The following is a 22,636-nucleotide window of genomic DNA, read 5'->3' on the forward strand; positions in this document are numbered from 1 at the left end:
TTAAATTTATCACAAAATTCATTAATAAACTTCTGGTAATACTTTCTCAATTTATACATTTTTTAACCGCGTATTGTATTGACGAGAATATAGACTTGGAATATTTGATTTCTGAAAATTGTAATCCATATAATTTGACACGGAAATGTATCATAGATATAAATGTGTCCGACTTTGCAAAAGAGAACCTGTCGACTCGAATGAGATGAGAAAAAAAAACGCGACGGAACATAAAGAGCCGGCTCGGTCTCGTTCAACTGCGACTACATGAGCCCGCACAATACATAACGCGATACCTCGCAACGAGACCATGGTACCAGGAACTCCCCATTAGACGGACGTTAAATAATAAAGCCGCCATATTAGGCGAGGATACCCTATAGTCCGCACGGAGCAGAGAAGGATTATCCCACAACGATACGTCTCGTTCTTCCCCTTCCTGTCAGTAGCGACTCCCGCTGCAACGAACGCTGCGAACTCGGGTAGCACGACTGAAAGGTTGTTATGCACGTATAATAGTGCGAGCTTACATTCGATAAAATCGGTCTGCTCATACCGATTTGCGGGTCGGCAATTTTTAGAATCGTATATAAGCCGTTTATCCGAGAGGATCGATGATAAATAACTCCATCGCGGCCTACGCGTGCTTTTCTTCGAGCGATTGTAATATCGACGGTAATCGATGTACATGAACTTGTCGTGTCACAGATAGATTGAGAGATCGTATATCTGTGATTATATGTCAAATGCCCGAGAATAATATACCCCCAAGTCTATACGAGTTTAACGACAAAAACTGGATTAGTATATATAAATACATACATAAATCTATCTGTACTAAGAGAGAGGCAATTTTCCAAATTAATTTGCTCTCTATAAACAAGATCGGAATACTTGACACATATATTGTATAAATCTGTAAAATTTTCATTATTATTCGTATAAAAAGATGTATTTGTTTTTCCTTCGAGCAAATTGATGAATTATAAAATTTTTACTTTATTTTCCGTTATCCTGTTTATTTGTAAAACACGTGTACCGTGACAAGCCATTGTATATACTTTTTTTTAACAGCGACGTTGACGAGTTTGGCGCGTAATTACTGCGCAACGTGTTACGTAAAATCGCAATCGCGACTCGCGAATTGGTTGCATATTTAGAAACATTTAATTGCTTCTACGTGGTGAACCGCGCGTAGTTCTAATCCGCCGAGAGAGCCACAAGAACGCAGTTACATTCTATCATGCGACGTAATCGGCTAGGTGTAGCGACGAATAGCGAAGGTATAATGTGTAGAACGCATACTTATTTGCGCGTACATGTACACGTAACAACACAAACGCGGTTTACGTCTCTCCTCGGTTTCCTGGCGGCGATTAATCTACCCCGTGTAACGATTCCTTCTTGACAGTTCTCATCGCGGAAAGTAATAGCCGCCGCCAGATGAGGAATTCAATGGCGAGGCAGCTTCGCCCGCGCCACAATATCCCACCCACGAGATACGCTCTTCTCGCGTCGACAAATGTTTCCGCTTAGAGCTGGCGAACCCTTGAAAATCGACGCGGCCAGGGAAAAACGGCGGATGCGACGGAAAAGGAAAGAATAGAGAGCGGCGGCGAGAGAAAGTAAAATGGCTGCCATACGACAGAATCATTTGTTCTGGGAAGCCTCCGGGTCGGGCAAACAAACGACTCCGCACGCGATAGATCGATCCGCGTAATCGAGGGTGAGATGATGGAACGGTATAATACCCGCGGCCTACCTGTCGTTATCGCGACATTTATCTGTGAGCTATTCCGCGTCCGATATTCTATTATATGTCCTGCACAACCGTAATCCATTATCGGCGTGTGTGTATGCGCGACCTTCGCTATCTGTCCATTGTCTGCGCGTTTATTAATCGCACCGGGCGAACGCGCTCGAGAGATCATTAAAGACTCGGCTCGTTGTGACATCATTAAAACGCCCGGAGTCGTCTCTGTTGCTGCTGCTGCTGCAGCTCTCTGCTATATAGTACTTTCGCGATTATTGCGTCTATGCATCGGTCCTTGACAGCTGGCGATTATTCGGATTTTTATATCATTTTTTTCAAATCTCATATTTAATCGACGCGTTATTTATATACAAATAAATCATAACGTAATATATTGCAAAGTGTGCTGTATAAATTGTAGGGATGCGTAAAAGATTGCGAGAGATAAATGGAGAAAATTTCAAGCGTCAATTCGCAGACAGATCGAAACCATCGCAGATAATTGCACATCCCACAACTATCTATCGCGTTTCGTTTCAGGGGAATGGTCATCACGAACACACATCTGCTGATGTGCCATCCTTTATATTTTTGTACTAGGAAATAATTCGACCGAATTTTTTTTCACTCTTCCCACATGCGAGAGATGTGCCGAAACAATCGAAATATTCGTTTTGTTTTAAGCTCGTACAAAATGTCATTTTTTATCTTTCGTAGCATTTCAATTTTTGACGTTACGAATACATATCGTCCATAAATCTCTACTAAAACGCGACGGCGTACTGATGACTCGATCCGATACAGATCCACCAATATGCAGTTATGATCGTCGGAATGAACTATACACTCTAAATATAAAATAAACAGCACGCATGGATTTTTTTATTTTTTCGAAAAAAATCATATGTATGTACACATTCCTACGCAATATTTTCAGTCACGCATTTATTCACAATAGACGTATGTTAAAAAGAAAATAACGCGGTTCACCTATTTGACAAAATTTTACTATAGAAAAGTTTTTTTGTAAATTGGGGATACAGCTGACACAAAAACAGAAAAACATAGAAGCAAAGAAATATATAAATAATAAAAAATAAATTGTAAAACAAATCATTAAATATAAATTATAGAATAAAGGGCCAAATAAGAGCCAGGCGTAATTAATACGCTAATGTATAGAGTAATTAATAATCTCAGTATAGTGGAGAATCTTTCTAAAATATAATTTTTATTTTTAATCTATCGACGGTTTTTTCAAATAACAAATGTCCTTCTGTATACTAAACATAATAATACATAATTTGTATCTCAATGTAGCGACTCTGCTTAATCTTTCGCACTTTGTTTATCGAATAATGATTTTTCATTTTGTAACGACTTTGACATAATAACACAAACAATCAGATTATTGTTTCGCCCGTGGTACACGCGCCTCGACAAATGTTCAAATTTCTTTCTCGGCGACTACCGAAATAAGATGCGGACATTGGTTGATATAGGCCTATTGTATTTGTCATAATTTTGTAATTCACCAAATCACGTATGTATAAATAATAGCGTTGTCTCTTTGCATTGTATAATTGATTTATTAGTTGGTTAAAAAAAATTTTTTGCTTATATCTTATATCCCATAGATACTGAAGATAGTCCAAATTTCGAGGACCGAAACGCACACATAAATTAACTTTTTTAAACGTATTAATTACCACATCTGGCTCTTATTTAACCCTTTGTCCTATAATTTATATTTATTATAAGAGCCATTCATCTATTTTATATCAAATCATTAAAATATGTAATGCATATTAAAAAAAAGAAAATAAAATTATGATCATCGTCAATATATACCTATGCTTTCAAAATAATGAAAATTTTATCATGTTCAGAGAAAGAAAAGACAAATTTCATTTAAAAAAAAAATACAATATTCTGATCTTGAAAATTTATGAGCCATTTATAAAGCTGAGAAAAACAGATATAGAATTCTAAATTGTAAACAATTCATTTTATAATTATATTAATTCCGTAAGAAATATTGTTAAAATATATCACAATTGGAACTGCAGTATATAAAAACCGTTGTGCATAAAATGATACATTAAATCACTCGATTATATTTCCTCCGGAAGCATAAATTGGCATCGATAATAGGTGCATAAAATGTGACATTATACGAACTTAATAACATTTCACTATATAGAGGAAAGATAGATTACAGTGTTGACGCGGCTGTGAAGATATTGCAACCCTTTTTTTTTCAGGTAAACTATCAGGTATAGGTAGTATATACCGAACATGACATAGACGTGATGTAGACGGATGGATGGCGGATTGTGACGGCAGAAAACACGAAGCCCCGAGAGTTACGGGACCATACTACGGGGATGATGGTGTCTTTCGAAAAACTCGAGGTAATCCCGTTCGCCCCGTAATCCGATTTAACCCTGGCCAATCGCGGTTGCTGCCGGTCGCCGGTCGTGTAACGGAACGACCGTCAAGCGAACGTAAACGAGAGCAATCGGAAGGAATCATCCGCCACAGTGAAACCACGTTTACTTTTTCATTACTCGAATCGATCGAGAGAGATTTAACGGTCGCGCTCGTTATATGTTAAAGTCTGAGCGATTATTATTCGTGCCGAAACATAAGTTATCAGTGGCTAGTACGTGCTGTTTGACGATCAAATATTTAAAATGCTATAAATTATAGAAATGTTAAACGCCGATGAATTTTAAAAATACGAACAAAAATAAAAATAACGTCACACATATCCGTATCGAGCACGAATAGATCTGTATATTCGTGAAATTCGTACATAGAACGGAATTACCGATTATATTTCAAAAATTTAATCTTTTTGGAAATGCTTCTCGGAAGTAGACTTTTAAACTACGTTATGACAATCACATTTTTGACAGTTAGATCCTTTTATGCACAGTATATGTAACAAATTTCATTGAATTCGTCTACGGATTCCAAGGATAAAATGAGATTTGCTGGACTACATCGAGACGCGCGACCAAAGTGGAATAAAATCAGAATATCCATCGCGGGACTGGAGCTTTCGCGGTGGCTGCGCGTTCGATAAAACGGAGACGCCTTCGGCGCCGTCGCGCATCCACGGTTCTTCAATACTCTTCACTTCTCTCGTCGTTCTAAGATATGAGATCTACTCGATTATAAAATTTTCATTCATATGAAAGCTGAATACCATATACTTCAGCAATAGTCTTAGCGCTGTTTTGATCGAGCTTTCTTGACAGGGCTAAAATTCTTTTTTATCGACGTTATGAGAAGATATTTTGCCATAAAGAAATGCAGATATCTATATAATTATTCCTCGTGAATAGCATACTAGCTTTGCAAGATTCATTGGTTTTTTGATAAAAAGATGCTTCTTTCTTATCTTTTTTACTCAACATTGGAAGAAGAAAAAAAAACTCTGAACTAGTGCAGTTAGTTGAACCGCAACAAACAGACCACGTAATAAATAGTAATAGTATTGGAGAAAATATTTGTCTGCCACCTCGGTGATAAATAACTGAGGAAGCGGAATTAATTCTCGCGAAGGCGAAAAAGTATATGAAAAGTTTGGGCAAGATTGAAAAATGAAGTAAAAGTAGCGCAAAATACGTGAACGCATCTGCGAGAGCGCTGGCTGGCAGCCTATCAATCTTATCTAGCTATCACCGGGTACCGAGTCCAGAAGAACGTCGAGAACAGTTCGCTCGCGAGATCACGGCAACAGAAGCAACAGCAGCAGTGGCGTCACAGCAGCGGCAGCAGGAACAGCAGCAGCTCGCGGGATCATGCCTCGCCTCCCCTCTACGATCGCGTACGAGCTACCGACTTCTCCGTCCCACATTCTGGCGAGTGCATCGATCGCTCTCTCTCTCCTCGTCTCGCTTCCTTTCCGCCTGTCAGAGAGAGGGTGCGTGAGAGGTGCCGCCAGAGCATCAATGGTGGTGGAAGAGCATTCACGGTGGGGCTCGCATACCGGCTCCGGTTAGCATGCGTGGTAGGGATAATTAAACCGACACAAGCGTAGCTCCCTACACTGCCTAACGGAAGGACGAAGAAAGGTTACCATGGCTACGTGGATAGGATCCGGCCAATCCCGGTCTGCCTCGTAGGCGTGGTCTGTACATTTGCACCCCGATGCCTTCTATCTCCATCTCTTTTTCTCCCCCGTACCCTTCCGCAAAGTCAGAAGGTGGTGGAGGTAGCGAGACAGAGGTAGAGGTACGTCTAGAGCGCCAGCGAGACAGCCCGGTTGCAACGGGCGCGTACAAACGTATCATGCTGGGTAGGGCCGGTGCCGAGATGCCGGCTTGTAAACGAAACCAGTTTGCTATCCGATACGATCCAGGCAACAGCGGCCTCGCGTGATATCCCCACGACGTGGAAGAGCGTCAGCGTGCCTGGGCCTAGTGGGTGTTACCCTGAGCGACCTGGAGAACCGAACCTCGCGCGAACCTGACAGCGATCTACGATGAGCATCGGAGCTCCTACGACGCGCTCCTACTGTCTCCTACCGATTCACGACACTGTCACGTGTCGCTTCAACAATTATTTCGAATATCATTAGTGACGTGTCGTGCAACGCGAGAGAGAAACAGGAACGTCCTTCGGAATTTACTACAATCCGTTGTTTTTCAAGGATATTATACTCTTTATTCTTACAAGAGATTTGAAAACTCGTCGCATCCCTCTCTGGATGTCGTAACACCTGCCTCGTTTACTTCCAAGACTTGAAAATTTTACAGTGTCAATGGTGAAGTGGATAATCTGCCAGTGACATCAGTTACATCAGTTGCATCAGTTGCATCAGTAAAATGAGAGAACGTATCGCGGGTGATTCCGACGAATCATGAAAAGATCCAAGAGCAAGCATAAATCGGAGCCGCGTGTTTCTTGAGCGGGCAAGCTTGACGTCGACTCCGAGACAAGCTGGGGCAGAATTGGTGGATCGTGTGAGGATCGCCGTTCCAGGAAGATGTCCGCCGCTGGGACCACGCCGTCGAACGCGAACGGTCCGCTAGTACCTGCTCCGTTATTCGCTTTGCCAACCTTATCCTTTTCCGTGAGCCAAGTGGCCACGGTCTGCGAGACCCTGGAGGAGAGCGGCGACATCGAGAGGCTAGCAAGGTTTCTATGGAGCCTCCCGGTCGCTCATCCCAACATCCAGGAACTAAATCAGAGCGAGGCCGTTCTCAGAGCGCGTGCCATCGTGGCGTTTCATTCCGGACACTATCGCGAGCTCTACGCCATTCTGGAGAGGCACAAATTCACCAAGGATTCCCACGGTAAGCTGCAAGCCATGTGGCTGGAAGCGCATTACCAGGAAGCTGAGAAACTTCGCGGCCGACCGCTGGGCCCCGTCGACAAGTATCGAGTTCGGAAGAAATTTCCGTTACCGAGGACGATCTGGGACGGTGAGCAGAAGACGCACTGCTTCAAGGAGAGGACCAGGTCGCTGCTCAGAGAATGGTATCTCCAGGACCCTTATCCGAATCCGGGAAAGAAACGAGAGCTAGCTGCTGCGACGGGACTCACGCCGACGCAGGTTGGAAATTGGTTCAAAAATAGAAGACAGAGAGATCGTGCTGCTGCAGCGAAAAACAGGTGTGCCATAAATTTAATTATATTTTTCTTGCTAGCGAAAGAGCGAGCGCCTATAAGAAGGATAATCACGTTTCCGTCGCGGTCCTGTCAAACAATTTATTTCATTGAGCTTTCGATTTTTTCCAACTCGTTTAAAATCACTATATCATCTTTATTCTGCAAAATAACTGAATCGACGGATTCTATTAAACTATCTTCATAGCAATTATGTATTATATATAATACTTAAATACGAAGGGGTTAATAAAATGTATTTATAAGATTCATTAATCAAATATATTTTGTGACAAGAAGCAAGGACTGAACGAATTTGTTAGAATTTTCAATTGTGAAATGACAGCAATTTTTGTACTTATATATTTTTTAAAATTACATATTTTTTGTTGAAAAAAATATAATTGTAAAATTTTAGCTTTTTCGAAAAGTAGAAAAAAGTTACAAATAAAGAGAAACTTATTTTATTTTGAAAAAGTAAAAATACATCTAAATAATTATAAATAAATTTTCCGTTAATATTACATTTTAGATTTATATGCCTGCGACAGTGATTGTTTAAAAGTTCAAATATGTTATATGTAATGTACAAAACAATATGTACAAACATTGCCGTCTTCTTAGTGAAGGATAAATCTCTATTATAAAAGTTAATAGTTTTATTCACAATCCCTGACAAGAAGAAAGTAGAATATTTCATATTTGTCACTGTTCTAATATTTTTGTTCATTCGAATCTTTAAATCATTAAACATACGACAAGTTAACGAACATAAATATAAATCAAATCAATAATAACCATAATAATTTGATTATTTAAGACTAAATATAAACACACACGGTAGCAATCGTTAAATCAAAGTTCGTGTATTAATAGCAATAATTAAATGAAATGATAATCAAATTATTAGTGAGTAATAATTAAATTATAATGATTATATTTATTGAATCCACAATATCAAAAGTGTTAAATAATTCTTCTGCATAGAACAAAGGAACACATTTGTTCCATATATCATCAATACTACAAACACATGGCTAAATAATAGACATATGGAAGACATATTGTCACGGTGTAAAGTTTAGCAAATCTTTTATGTCCCTACACTATAACTTCGTTTCGCTTCCGTCCTGTATTGAAATTTCCTATACAACAGGTCAATGACGAAACAAAAATATGAGAACGATTTATCGATCGTCATAATTCTACTTATCAGGGTAAATCGTTTGATACAAAATGTCACATGCGAAGAATAATCTACCGTGATAAATCGAAGAAACCGATTCACATACGTCTTAGAAATCGTCGGTTATAAGGTAGAAGGAAAGTTTTGTTCATTAAGTAGCGTTTAATGGAAGTTAATCGCGAAACGATTAGTGGTTTAGGTCCCTTTAGACAGATTGTTGTACTGTGTCCTCGGCAAACGAGCCTTTGTGCTTGCCCCAAGGTCCCCGCGTGGAGGGTCGCGTAATTTCATTTTGACATCCGACGGAGGGTCGCTGCCGTCGGGCGAACGACGATTTTCGAATTACGTCTTTCAAATTGTGTTTTGACGTCGTGCTCTCTCTCTCTCTCTCTTTTTCCGTCTCTCTATCCTTCTATCTGGCGATACGCTCCAGCATCGAAGTTCCAGGATAGCTTTAAAATAGCATTTGAATCAGTCTCAAATCTTTGCTTTCTTCGTCTTTGTGCGAGAAAATGAAAGGAATATCATGCAGAAATATTTCTGCCCTCCTCCTTCGTGGCTTTCAATGTTTCAAATTCTTTAGTCAATTATATGCCTCGGCGAAATAATTCTTTTTAAGAATATGTATCGTTGAATTGAACAAAAAAATATCAATTGTCCCTTCAACATTATTTAAACAATTATTGCTTGCATATTTTAATACAGACATTTCTTTAATTCTTGCTACTTATCGATTATTTTTTAGGGCTCTCTTAATGATTTTTAAGAAAATATATACATATTTAAAACCTTAAGAGTCCCCGTCGACCCCAGAAGAAAAGAAAGAATGGGACAAATTTTGCGGATTAAGTAGTGACAACTTGTTCATATTAGGGGACGATGTACAGTAGATAATAGAAAAGCGGAAGTATTTCTGTTAGAGATCTGTACCTGTTTAATTCTTCTATTCGAAGCAATCAGATAAGAGAATATTGACCGCATTTCAGGTATTTGTCATTAAACAAGCCGCCTTTTATCTGCGTAGAAAAGGGAAATTTGAGGATTTTCTTTACAGCGGAAAACGCTTCCTTTTTTCCCGATGGAAAATCTCAAGTAAACGTCACTACATGTGAACCGGATGTTCCTTCTGGTGTGATTTATGAGTTCTCGGAAGACCTGCCCGAACATTTTCGCTATTGCTTCCCGAATACCTCTTCGCAATGCCGAACACTAGACACGCGATCTTGCATGTGCGATATTACTTTGATTCTAGTTTGGAAAAAAGTATTATTTGTAATATCTGTCTCAATGATTCCGAAAGTTAATTGAATGACTTTTAAGTAAAAAATATAAAACATCTGTGTATCTAACAGTTATAAACTTAACCCTCAGTTATTACTCATTTTTGGCCACCCTATTTTACCACTCATGGGTTAGAGTAACCCAGAGTCTTCTTTTGTTTATATTTCTGGATCTAATAAAGCTATTTTGAAGTATTTTTTTTTTAATCGATACGCCAGACAGTAAGAAAAAAGAATATATCGGTACAAATGTCACCAGATTTCTAATTATTTTTGATATGGGTTAACGTAATCCAGAGAGGTAACTGAGGGTTAAGAACCAATCCAAATATTTAAAAGGCATTTAAAAAATATATAAATCTCCAATGAATAAAATAATTTATAACACACGTAAACTCTCAATATATCCACAATTAATTGAGAGATAATGGCAACTAATAACATTGATTTTCTTGCGTACAAAAATCAATTTGGATCACATCGGTGTTTGAGACACCGAGTCTCTCGCGTTAGTCTCGCGAGCGACATGCAATATTCTGGTAGATTAAAATGTTAATTCATTCCGTATTGGTGCGTTATTTCAATCGTAAATCAGGATGAATGCTTCGATAACCTGCACACGATAAACTGCCATGGAAAGTCGCACCGACCTAGATCTGTCCTCAATGCTCGTGGACGTATCGTGTAATTATTGCGCTCTGAATGAAGTCATTAATAGTCATTATCTACGTCTAACGCTGTAATTGATATATCGTTAACGGTCGATTATGGCTCGACCATATAGCTGCTCTAATTGATCTTGATGAGCTCCGCGGTACGAATAAAGATTATACGTTTTGAGACTCGCACTGTCTCGAAACCGCGCGTTCATTAAAAGTGCAAGAAAATATTTATATAACTTTGCCGCATAATGATCGTAAGTCTAAGACTGCTCGTTGCGTCACTGACGATAAAACGAATAGTTTGTCGTGTGTGTTGGTTTGTCGTGTCTTTCCGTCGCGAGAAAATATGCGTAACATGAGATTTTTTAAATGAAACAAATATTGCATAATTCTTTTAAATTATGCAATGCGATAAGATCAAATAAAAACTGCATTAGAATTTCTTTTGTCCGATGAATAAATAATTGTATTAAGAATACTAGGCGTGTTTTTCGCATGTGGTATTATAATCAGGAAAGCAATATTATTATTGAAATTTTATGAAATATTTCACCAAAACGTTTTAATGTGTACATTAAATAATTGTGAGATTAAAAATATATAGTAATTTTCTCGAAGATATCTCTTGAATGCAATTTCATCGAGAAAACGATGATCGATTGAATAATTCAAAAGGTATTATTATTATTAGGGGTAAAAATTATTCTACGAAACCAAGGTTTTTGAACATAAAATTATGTTGCATTATTTTACACGTTTGAAAATTATTAAAAAAATGCAAAACAATTTTTAAAAAAAGATCGCTTATCACAATTCTACGACTCGCTATATTCGAGTGAAGCTATCCTTCAATGGCTACAATGTACCTATCATTATCCGACGTAATGACATTTCGTATCTGGCCTGAAGCCACATTTTCCTGCACGTAATCCTTCGAATCCCAGGACGAAGTCGCTTGTACACCCCACGTTTAGATAGAGATAGAAAACCTCCCGAGGACCATGCAAGTTTTCACAGAAAAATCGACCATCGTACGACACTTGAAAGTTGATAGGAACATGTCACTGTTTTATAGTTAGGTATTTGAGATTATTATAATTTATAATATCACTTTATATTATTTTATTTCAAATACTTTGCGTTATTTTTCGTTCGTATTTATTAACTATTAATTCTACTATGTTTGTCTTATTACCATATACTAATTACTAACTATATCATGTATAGGAATGTAAATAAGTAATTATGTAAATAGAGCATAATTATTTATTTATAAAATGTCTATTATATGCGGAATTATAATATTAATACTGAGTAAGAACTGAACACACTATATGATATATAATTCTTATTTTAGATAATTTTTAGATAAATTTTTATACATTTTATTCAATTATATTCGGTATTATATGGACTTTTCTCTGTAATTTTTCTCCGCAATTTCTATTTATATCGAAATGGCTTTTTGCCCTTTTTGTTACGTGCTTCCAATATTTAATAACTCGGTCACCGAGTATACAGGTAGCGTTCATTAGCCACGACGTGGAAAAAAACATACCATTAAAAAATTCATAAGAGATATTTTGCATCACTGGATAACGCAGTTTGTTACAATCGTTGTTAGTTCCGAAACGCTGAATAATGTAATCCACAAAAAATAGCGGCTTTTTTCCATCATTTTTCCATCTATCAGCCGTACTTTCCACTCTTTTAGGCAATTCCCTTTTTATTCGCGAATTATGAATTCTGAACAACATCGACGAGGAAGGCATCCACCGCGCATTGCATTGTAAAGAGCTTAATTCCCGATTGATAAAATCCGCCAACGATCAGACTGTAAAATTCTGGTAAATAAGTACATTCCGTACTAAAAATTTCACGTGATTTCCATACCATATTTTTTGCGTTGCACGTCATGTGTTGCGATTGAAAAATGGATAAAATATTTCCAACGTTATCTCTCCGCATCGATTTACGTCAATGTAATCGGGCAATTTGGGCACGCATCTGGGATTATTACCATCTAAGCCGTCGTTTGTGGAGAACGATCGAGATGCAAAGGCATCTCCACGCGCGTCCCAAATGTTTCATTTTCGTCACGTGTCGGCGCCCGCGAAGAACGTCGCAGCTCCCGTCGTAACGAAATTCCCTTCGTGGTGCATTTTCAGTTCTGACAGACTACTTCGTCGCGTACTTGTCATCGTCGTCGTCGCCGTCGTCGTCGTCGTCGTCGTCGTCCACAGACTCCGGGGTTGGGTTAGATAGACACGTAGACAGGATACGGTGCCCGCCCCGAGGATCCTGGAAGGTCCTTTCAGAAACGTCGATCCGCATACTCTCTGCCAGCCTCGCGGTATATTTTCGCGGTCCAGCGAGCGAGTTATTCAATATGCTCAACCCCGAAAGCCCCGGAGCAATCTCCGTACGCTCGCACGTATAGCTACTCGCGCGTCTGTGTGGATGCGCGGTCGCCGTTACGTGTGCGAAGCAGTCCGTGTGTATGCGCGTGTCGATGTGTACGAGTACGTAAGAGCTATATATTACGGGGACGAGAATGGAACGGGCTGGTGCTCCGCCCGTCGCGCCGGTGGGCGCATTCTGTCGCGCGTTTTGCGGTAAAACGCGGATATAACGGAGATGGAAGTCGCGCATAGAGAACATATAATCAATTAGAAAATTGATGCGTCGAAAAAGAGAGATCGATTAAATATCAAGCTACATTTATAAATCATGCATCTTATTATCGTCGCGAAATGCTATATATAGTATGTAGTATGTATTTCGATCCTTTCCAATTGTTGTTAATCGTTTATTAATTTCGCGCGGCAAAAGCTCGTTATACATTTCGGGTTCACGTTCATAGAACCGTGTTGCTATTAATTATACAAAACGCGCGGGAGAGTTTAACGCGTAAACGCGTTCGTAGAATCGGATATGTATACGCGCAGAAATCCTTGCGCAAATACAGACGTACGTCCAAGGGAACCGCGCCGTGCGAGAATCGAGGCTTCCTAAAGCAGGGAGGGAAGGGAAGGAAAGGGGGGCGTCTACGGCCAGACACGGGTGATCGAGGGGGATGCATAACCACCTCCAGCAACCCTCCGCGTTGCCGGCTTTTCGGGGGTGGCTTAGCTCGAGCGCGTTCCGACTCTCCTCTTTCGGCATTGCCTTCGCCTCTGAAGTTATCAGATTTTGATAAAGTCTCCGGTGTATTACAGGCCCCTCACTGTTTGCGTTTCCACGCAGATCTCTCGTCTGCGTTGCCACCACCCCGTCCCTACATCCTCCCTTCCGGACTTGTTCTCCTCCATCAGGATTCGCGCGATGCCGGTTACTTCCTTCCTTTGTGAACGACCCGAGACCTCGATTGCGCTCTTTTTTTTTTTATATGCGGTTCTTTGTTTTCAAATGTATATATTATTTTATAGCAATACCGTAAATCGCGTCGATGTTTTATTTATCGTCATGTTTTAAGAGAAAATGAGATTTTGCGAGTTAATAAATTGTTTCTTCGAGAGAAAATGACATTGTAAAGATCCAATTCGTTCACTCGGCGCGAGAATATATGTGTTTGGTTAAACGTGTCGCCTAAAGGAAATTATCTCTCGTAAGCATCTGCGAAGGAAGCGCGAATACATTTTTGCATAAAACTTAAATGACAACGGGCAGAAAAGACGGCGGCAGGATTTATGGTCACGTGAAGTCTCCCCCCTCCCCCTCGTGTGCGAGATGCACGTCCTTTCGAATCATTATTACATGCCTTCCGGTACCTTCTCTTCTTCGAGTCACGGTCAAGTGTCACTCAAGTGCAGCACCGCCGTTATCTTGATGACCTTAAACGAGAAAGGAATATGGAAGAAGAGACGCGGATGTGTCATCGCGTTGCGCAATCTGCCACCGCGAAAAATATCCCGCGGCCGCGGCTCTTCGGGAATGTCCACCCGCAGATGGACGCGACAGATGTCCGGCTTGAATTCCCGTTTCGGGAAGCGCCAGCGTGAGAAAATTGCAACGCGCGGAGAGAATTTTTTCCCCTTTCCTTCTTTTTGCGCGGCGGCAGAGAGAAAAATCATAATCCTCTCACACATATAAACGAAAGGTATAACATCGAGCAGAGTCGTTTCGAGACCGTTCGATCTATCGTGGTCGCGGGAGACGACGTTGCCTCTGCATTTGAGATTGCTTTTACAAATCGATTTAACCTTTGGATTTCCGAGACGGGAGGACATTAAGACCGCCAGGTCTGTCGATTAGATTGTTGTCAGCTAAAATTGAATAGTATCGCGATTTAATGCGGAATATATTGAAGAATTAACACGCGTCAAACTGCGTTACGCGAGGCTGTTAACGTGAAAAAAAATTGATTTCATATGCGGGATGCAATTAGATCGACATCGCGGTCGTTAGCGATCGAGTCGACGACGAGTTCAGAAAGCATTCGAGACCGAGGGAGAGCATTGGTCGGCGAGTTAACAACGATAATGACCCACGCGATATATGCGCGATTTGCCAGAAGAGAGAGAGAGAGAGAAAACTCACCGCCAAAAAGCCGCGTAGCGGGCAAAAAGCAGTAGAGACAAAGGCAATGATTAATTCCACGTTGGATGTCCAGGATCATTAGCGGCCAGACTGCCATGACACCTGCTCGCACGAGCCCTTCGTGATAGATTGCCGGGGCAGAGTCGAGTCGAGTCGAGTCGCGGTTGGGATCGCGGCGCGGTGGTTACTAATGATTCCGTATTTCGACATTCTGAGCGATATTCAGGAAGCAATGAAAAAGAACTCGGGTATTACTGCCACTCGCCTGGGGTGGCCGCGCAATTCGCGTGGCAGCTTTTTGTCAAGGGTTGTCAAGAGGTAACGTGATTGATGGCGGTTGGCAGGCAGCGCGCGCGGCGTTCTAAAGCATATATCGCGATGCAGAAAACGAGAGCGCGCGAAAAACGGGATTTAATAAGAACACGGAATGTGTCGGTGTGTAATTAAGTGCTCGGGGAAAATCGCCGTCTATGTATACACTTGGTATACACGAAGCAAAGTACATAAGTGCGAGACTCGCGCCGCGCGACGATATCATTAATCCGCCAAGAACGAGATACGTAGTAAAGATTACTCCTATATATTTTTATAATGTTATTTTTATCGAAACACGTGTGTTCCAATTTAAAATAGCGATCGATCCGAGATGAATCGAGCTGCTACCTCGATCCGCTTAATTATTAGCGCGATTAAGCTCGTATTTCGTTAATAAAGTCCGTCTGCGACGAACGTTTCCGTCCGACAAATTGTCAAAGGAACCAGCCCGTCGTCCATCGACAAATAATTAGACGCGAGATGCGTCTCCTAGAGAGAAGATGAAACGGCGAGGGGGCAAAAGGTACAAATAGGTAATTGACGTGGCGGGCCAGCTGTCACTTGTTTCCGCCGGGATCACTTTTTGTTTCACGAATGTGGTACGGACTTGGCAAGCAAGAGCGCGGGTGCCTGTTTTCACGCCATCGCCGTGGGGGTTCCCCCAAATGCACGGTAGGAAAGAAAGAGAGAGAGAGAGAGAGAGAGAGAGAGAAAGAGTAGCACCTACGTGCCACGGAAACATGTGTGCGACCCCGACGGAGAGTCAGAGGCGAAATATTAGGGCGAGATATTGGACCGCAAGCTACTAATTCGTACGATGATATCGATTCGTACACGGAATTCGTCCGGTGTGTGACGTGCGTCCGGCAATCTCATCTCTCCTGATGGTCTCCTCCTCTCATCGACGTCGCACCTATACCAACAATTTCGTCTGGCTGATCAGACCTCGCGTCTCGGAAATCGAGAGACTCCCGTCGATCTTTTGTCCACGTCTCTCTCTCTCGAAAGGTGAGAGACATATATATGTATATGTGCGCGCGTACACATACACGTGACATTTTACGAGCGAGATCTCATCACGCCCACTCACGTGACGTGGATCTATATTTTGAGAAATACGATAATTCGACGGAAACACGAAAATAACATTACGCGAATAGAATCGTCGGATTCTCGCGGATGGCCCGGAGGTCTCCGATGAAATTTTGTTTTCCATGAAATTTGTGTTGTTCCATTCTGTACGACGTTAATCTGCGAACGCGGGTGGGCGATCGATCGAAAAGAGCGAACGACTGTAATTCTTGACGATTGATCGAAATTTCACACGCGCTCGCAGTGGCTGATCACGCAGCTATGCAGCGAATAGTACGAACGAAAGCGAATTTCGAATTCAAACGAAACATTGTTATTTGCATTCAGGTGAATCGAAACCAGCCATTGTCTCTCGTTAGTACAATTCGATCAGCCTTGAACGTGTAACTGCGAGATCATTCATCGAGAGTGCTCATTCATGCTTCGACCGGCAAAATAAATTCACCATAATTATACGATCGAGTAGAAATATATGCCCTCTATTTCCTCAATTATATACATAATAATATGAGAGTGCTTGAAATATTATCGTTTAAGAAAATTGCATAAAATACATCTTGTATCACGCAAACAAAAAAGTTAATGAGCCATTTCATATATACATATATAATATATATTTTATAAAATTAATTCTATAGCTAGGCAGATAGATATTACCGTATTTATAAAACCTGATAGTACAGCGTTTACTAATACAATGTTCAGTCAAAGTCAGCATATTGTCCGTACACCCGAGTACCGATGAGAACAGCCGTTAAGTGTCCGACGTTTCAAGACTTACCTACTAATAATCATCCTCCTATTTAACGAGTAATTGCAGACACGCAGAGGTTAGCTGGCACCAATCGTCATTTCATTAATATTCCGCTGACTTGGAGCGCTGACTCTTCAACACGCTCGCTTTGCTCCTTCGGAACGCGGGAACGAGTTTTCCACGCGCGGGCAGAAAGAGAGATAGATAGATAGATGGAGAGAGAGAGAGAGAGAGATGCTGCGCTGCAACTTCATCGATCCCCACCGGCCAAGTGTTATCGCGCGCACCGGCGGCCGGTCCAGCTTTGTTTCGCTCTCGAACAAATGGATGCCGGTTCACCGAGGGCGTGCACGCGGGAGAGAGAGGCGATCATCGATCGTCACTGATCGTTAGCCGTAGAGACACAGTAATTGCCGCTCATTAGGGGGCTAAAGGAGCGTATTATGCGCGCTGAAAAGAAGGATCGCGCCGAGGCGGATTGCCGTGGCCAAGAACTCGCGAGGGACTAAGGGGGAGTAGCGACGAGATGGAAGTGCCATGGTAGTCGAAGAAGCGCGAAGAGGAAAGATTGAGAGAGAGAAAGAGAGAGAGAGGAAAAAAAAGAAAGGAAACGCGGTTTCTGTCAGGAGGGAGGGACCATTAAAGGCGTTGAAAAGAGTACTCGACGATCGTATGTGAAGGGGCTCATGTGAGGTAACCGATATCCCTCTCGCGAACGCTTTGTTCCCCGGACCCGGTGCAATGAAATATAACGATGAGATGCCATCGCGAGCGCGATCACGAGTTAACGCGCGATTGCGTGTGTCTTCTCCGATCTCCGCAGCTTCACGCTCACGCAGATGTTAAACATTATTACGAGCTCTCTGCAGCTCGCAGCGATGTTGAAATTTACACGCTCCCGTTATAATTGCCGCTCCGAGATCGAGCTTGCATTAAATGTTTCGATCATCAAAAAAGTGTTGGACGAGCGAGCGAGGATCGCTAGGGGTTTATCGCTATCGCGCAATCAAAATGCAAGAGATGAGGAGCTGGCGCGAAAAATTCCACCTCGCTCGCATATTTTACTGTCGATCTAGGATATTTCAACCGCGAGGATATGAGAGTCGAGGAACGTCTATAATGCACCGTGATACATCACATCGCGGTGATTACAATGCTCGCGATGCGCGTTCTCAGGAAGGTGTCGACGCGCGAAGGGATGACGTGACCTCGGTGCCAACCGATACGCTCAAACGAGCCTCGATCATCTGACACCGCTCATTACACTACGTCCCATAATAACGCGGACCTGACGGATAATTAACGATATCGAGATGTACGCCTATCGACCTTCATCGGATCGAAATTTATCACCCGCGCGGGCTTCGAGATTGATCTTGGCGGACTTTGATTCGCGCTCGTCTCTCCTCTTTCGGTGCGTCACCTGTTAGATCCTAAATAATCTAATAAATGCACACGAGAGGGAGAGAGAGAGAGTGCACGATGACGAATGCGCGCGTAACGTTAAAACGTACAAATCGAATGCGCGAATCGATACGCGCCAGATGGAATTACAGATCAATTAACGTCGTTCGTGTAACCGGTGTAATCTCGCACAGCGTGGACTTTGAACGCTCGCTCGTGAATGTTACCGATCGTAATTTTAAAAGATATCTATCTCTCTCTATCTCGTCGAGTCGAAGGAAATAATCGCGCGAATTAAACGTGACCGATAATTGACACTGATTTATTACTTTATTCACTTATGCCGAACGTAATGATATTTTAACTGAATAAAATACTGATACATCATTAATGTATGCGATAAAATTTTTCCTGCGTCACAAATATATAAATCTCGAGTCTCTCTTCGTTGTCGGAAGATGAATCTCTCGAGTTTCAGAAATAATGAAGTATGTCACACATTCTCGCATTAGATCTAGCAATATAATATATATATATATAGGAAAACATTCGTCCTGTCACTGGAGGCACTTTCATGCGTGGCCACTACCACCTGTGCGATATAGAATTCCACCGGCCCGTGATCAGGGTGTCCGGTTACCTAGTTAGAGCCGCAGGTACGTATCTATATATCCACCATGTTTTTCCAAGGACTATCTCGTACGCAGAACGAAGCAACGATATCTCGTTTCTCACTCTTTCCGAGAGAGCGAGGTTGCTCTTGCGCGAGAGTTCGGAGGGTGTATCGAATGTCCTACCATCCTGCGGTCCCGTCTACGGTGTCCGGCTACCCTACGCTCGTTTCACGGTTAATTAAGCGACTGACAATCTGACCACGAGACGGTTAGCGGCCAGGGAGGCCCCGCGATCTTCAACAACTCGTAAACAGAAGGAATTCCTCGAGCATGAATGAAGCCACGACAAGGCGAGCGCGACGAACAGTGCCGGGAGATAGGGGGAGTGAGACGGTTTTTGGGGTAAAAGAAATGAAAGAAAAAAAAAGAGATTGACAGGAGGATATCGATCGTCCTGATCGTCGGGCCACCTTTGGGAAGAACGCACCACCGGATCGACGACCCGATATTTTGTCGATGTTCCCCGACAAACCGGGAATTGCGTCCGTATAGGATCGCCACTTTTTTAAGTCGATTGAAAGAGTCGTTGTTATAAGCCATACAAAATGGATCGCTTTCACGAAAGCGCTTTTAAAGGGAAGGGCAATTTCGCGTCTATCGATGTATGATGATTCGAATTCGAAATATTTTTAAAAAACAGTATACAATATATATATACTATAATTTCATTCAAATTACTGTGATTACAGCCGGAATCTTTATCGTCGCGAATTTGCTTGCAACTTGATCTACTTGGTGCCCTAAAGGCGTCCTGCAATTGCAAAACACTCAACGCGCTCGCGCTATAGGGATCGATGAAACTCTCGGTGAGTCGCGATCTATTCACTTAGAAGACACGTCCGATGACTTTATAGATCCATCGAAGTGAATCGAAAGAGAAATGAGAGCGCACTTACCCCGAACGAACGGTGTGTATCGAAGATATCGTCTCTCGTTTCGTGCGCTCACGGCGGGTAGTTATATCAGGAAAAAAGGTTCCGAGATATATACCTGTAACAAACGACCAGCAGATGATTTAGCACATATTCCACGTAGGGCGCTCGATCGTCTTTTACATGTAGCGGTATCCCGACCAAGTATGATTGTTTTATAATTAAGCCGTTATACCAGGTAAGCCGCGCGGGAGACAGTGGTGATTAATTGTTTTCGAATTGAAAACCTATAAGACGCGGTGGCGTCTTAATTTCATCGTGCTCGTGATTGCGACGGGAGGAAGAAAGAGAGATCGAAATTCGGCTTCAAAATTTTAACTCGTCAGGATGATCCGGTCGTAATCGAATCTCGCGCGACAGCCTAATATTAACAAAGCCACCTTAGTTCGCTTTACCGAGAATTGTACACAGGTTTGTATAGAAGGGATAGATAAGATAATTTACACAGAAATAGATGCACATAAAAACGAACGTAATTGATATCTAATCATAAATAGAGACTCCTTTATCTCCCGCTCGAAAGTTTATCGTGCTCGTGATTGCGACAGGAGTAAGAAAGAGAGAAAGAGATCTAGTTTCAGCTTAAAAATAAGTTAAAACTCGTCAGGTCGTAATCGACAGCTAATATTAACTTAATATTAACAGAGCGTATACAGGTTTCGTAATAGAGGGTAGATGAGATAATTCCTACAGAAACAGATGCATGCGAAAAACGAGAGTAATCGATATCTAATCGCGGAATCCGTCATAAATAGATTCGGGGGGTGGTTCTTTTTCTCCTTCGGCCGATGGCATGCGTCGCAAATTCGGCATGTCTCGAAAGCGTGCGCCGCATTTAACGGGGCAAATAGACGGCGCTGCGCGGCAAAAGGGTGCCGACTGAAAGGCAAACAGTTTAGCTGGAAACAATTGACTGCAGATTGAAGAGAGAGCGTACGCCCTCGGCAGGAGAAGGGTGGGGAGGGGGTGAGGTGGGCGAGAGACATCTGACGATCGATGCACGCGTCGCTGCCACGAGAGAGCGAAGTTACATCTGTCCGCCGATGAAAATAGATTTTGAGAGCCGTGCCCGGGCTCCGGGGGCGGGAGAGCGAGGGGAAGAGGGATGAAGCCGCGCAAGAGGGATGGAGAGAGAGAGAGGGGGAGAGTTGGCGTTGTTAAAACACTCGTTTCCAGACCAGGAATTCGTGTTTCTCGTCACAATGCCGGCGCTTTGATCGAACGCGCGCGCGGCACCGAAGGCAACGCGTTTGTTTTTTAACGTTCGCGAATTGAAAAAACTTATCAACGATGTAATGCGTCCGCCCGGGGAGAAAACGCAGCGCGCCGTAACAGTTCGTGGCGAACGCTTCGCACAAAACCGCGCATATTTATTAACAGAGAGAGACTCCCCTCCGCTGTTGGTACTTTGTGTTTTCCAAATGACGGCCGCTCGTTTGGAAAATATTGTACGACACTAAAAGCGTGGTTACTACTTTTTTTCCTCCTTCGTGGACGAGAAATTGTTGATTTTAATTGTTGCTCCTGTATATATACATATATAGATCGCCCGTTACGATTTTCGTACATTTGTAAAATCTCGAGTATAATTTTTATGCGAGAGATCTCTCTCTCTCTTAAAAATATAAAAATAATCGAATTTATACCTACATATGTAGTGTCTATAAAAATATGTATATTAAGAAGAATCACATGTGTAAACGAAAGCAATTTGTCCAAGCTGACACACCCCGGTTAGGGAGATAGCGAACAAGGATGAAGAAAATTTCACTGCGGACCTAGGGTGTCCCCGATGTTTTGTCTCGTCAGACCCTTTTAGCGTCACTTAAAACAAAACACTGTATCGATTTGACCGTTTCGCCGACGAAACTGTAAGTGCGCCCGCGGGGATGCTCGACGAGTAACACTCGATTCCACGGTGGTCCTCGAGAAGAGAAGAGAAGAGAAGAGCGCTTTGTTTTTTTTTCCCGCCTACTACATATCTCGCCCTCCGCCTTGAGCGTATCCTCTCGCCCGGATGTGCGTCAAAAGCGCGACGTATCAACTCCGAAACTGCCGGGGCGTGACGTAATTTGTGGCACTTGTTCCCCGAACGCGATTTAAGAATTTCCGCGAGAAATTGCATTCCCGAAGATAAATTCGAATTCGCGATTCTTATTTTTTCCCTCTCTCACGCATACAATTATATACGTATTAACATTGACATTGTCGTATAAAGCACGTTTCTGCGAATGGAAATTAATTTACGCGACCACGCGTACGTGTTATCCGGGAATAAATATATTTGAGCGTATAAATATACGAAACGAGCATGAATGACGAAATAGAGAATTAACAGCTCGTGCATTAAATGATACGTCCTCGACAACAACATAATAAGTCTTCATTAAGAGCCGATCGTTCAGCTCGCGTGGCATAAAAGA

The 22,636-nt window shown here is 42.0% G+C and overlaps 2 protein-coding genes across 5 annotated transcripts in view; one reads left to right on the forward strand and one right to left on the reverse strand.

Annotated features, from left to right (window-relative positions):
• The window catches only part of LOC114945338 (uncharacterized), a 103,581-nt gene that overhangs the window by 4,064 nt on the left and 76,881 nt on the right, over positions 1 to 22,636 (reverse strand). The window lies entirely within an intron of this gene.
• The window catches only part of Optix (optix), a 46,510-nt gene continuing 29,887 nt past the window's right edge, over positions 6,014 to 22,636 (forward strand). For all 3 annotated transcript variants that reach the window (XM_029321501.2, XM_029321503.2, XM_029321502.2), the window contains exon 1: positions 6,014 to 7,381. In XM_029321501.2, the coding sequence (XP_029177334.1) occupies positions 6,753 to 7,381 (629 nt within the window). In that variant the 5' untranslated portion in view covers positions 6,014 to 6,752. The remainder of the gene's footprint in view (positions 7,382 to 22,636) is intronic.

Source organism: Nylanderia fulva, unplaced genomic scaffold, assembly GCF_048542155.1.
Source record: "Nylanderia fulva isolate GAGA-0341 unplaced genomic scaffold, ASM4854215v1 Scaffold2, whole genome shotgun sequence".
Classification (NCBI taxonomy): domain Eukaryota; kingdom Metazoa; phylum Arthropoda; class Insecta; order Hymenoptera; family Formicidae; genus Nylanderia; species Nylanderia fulva.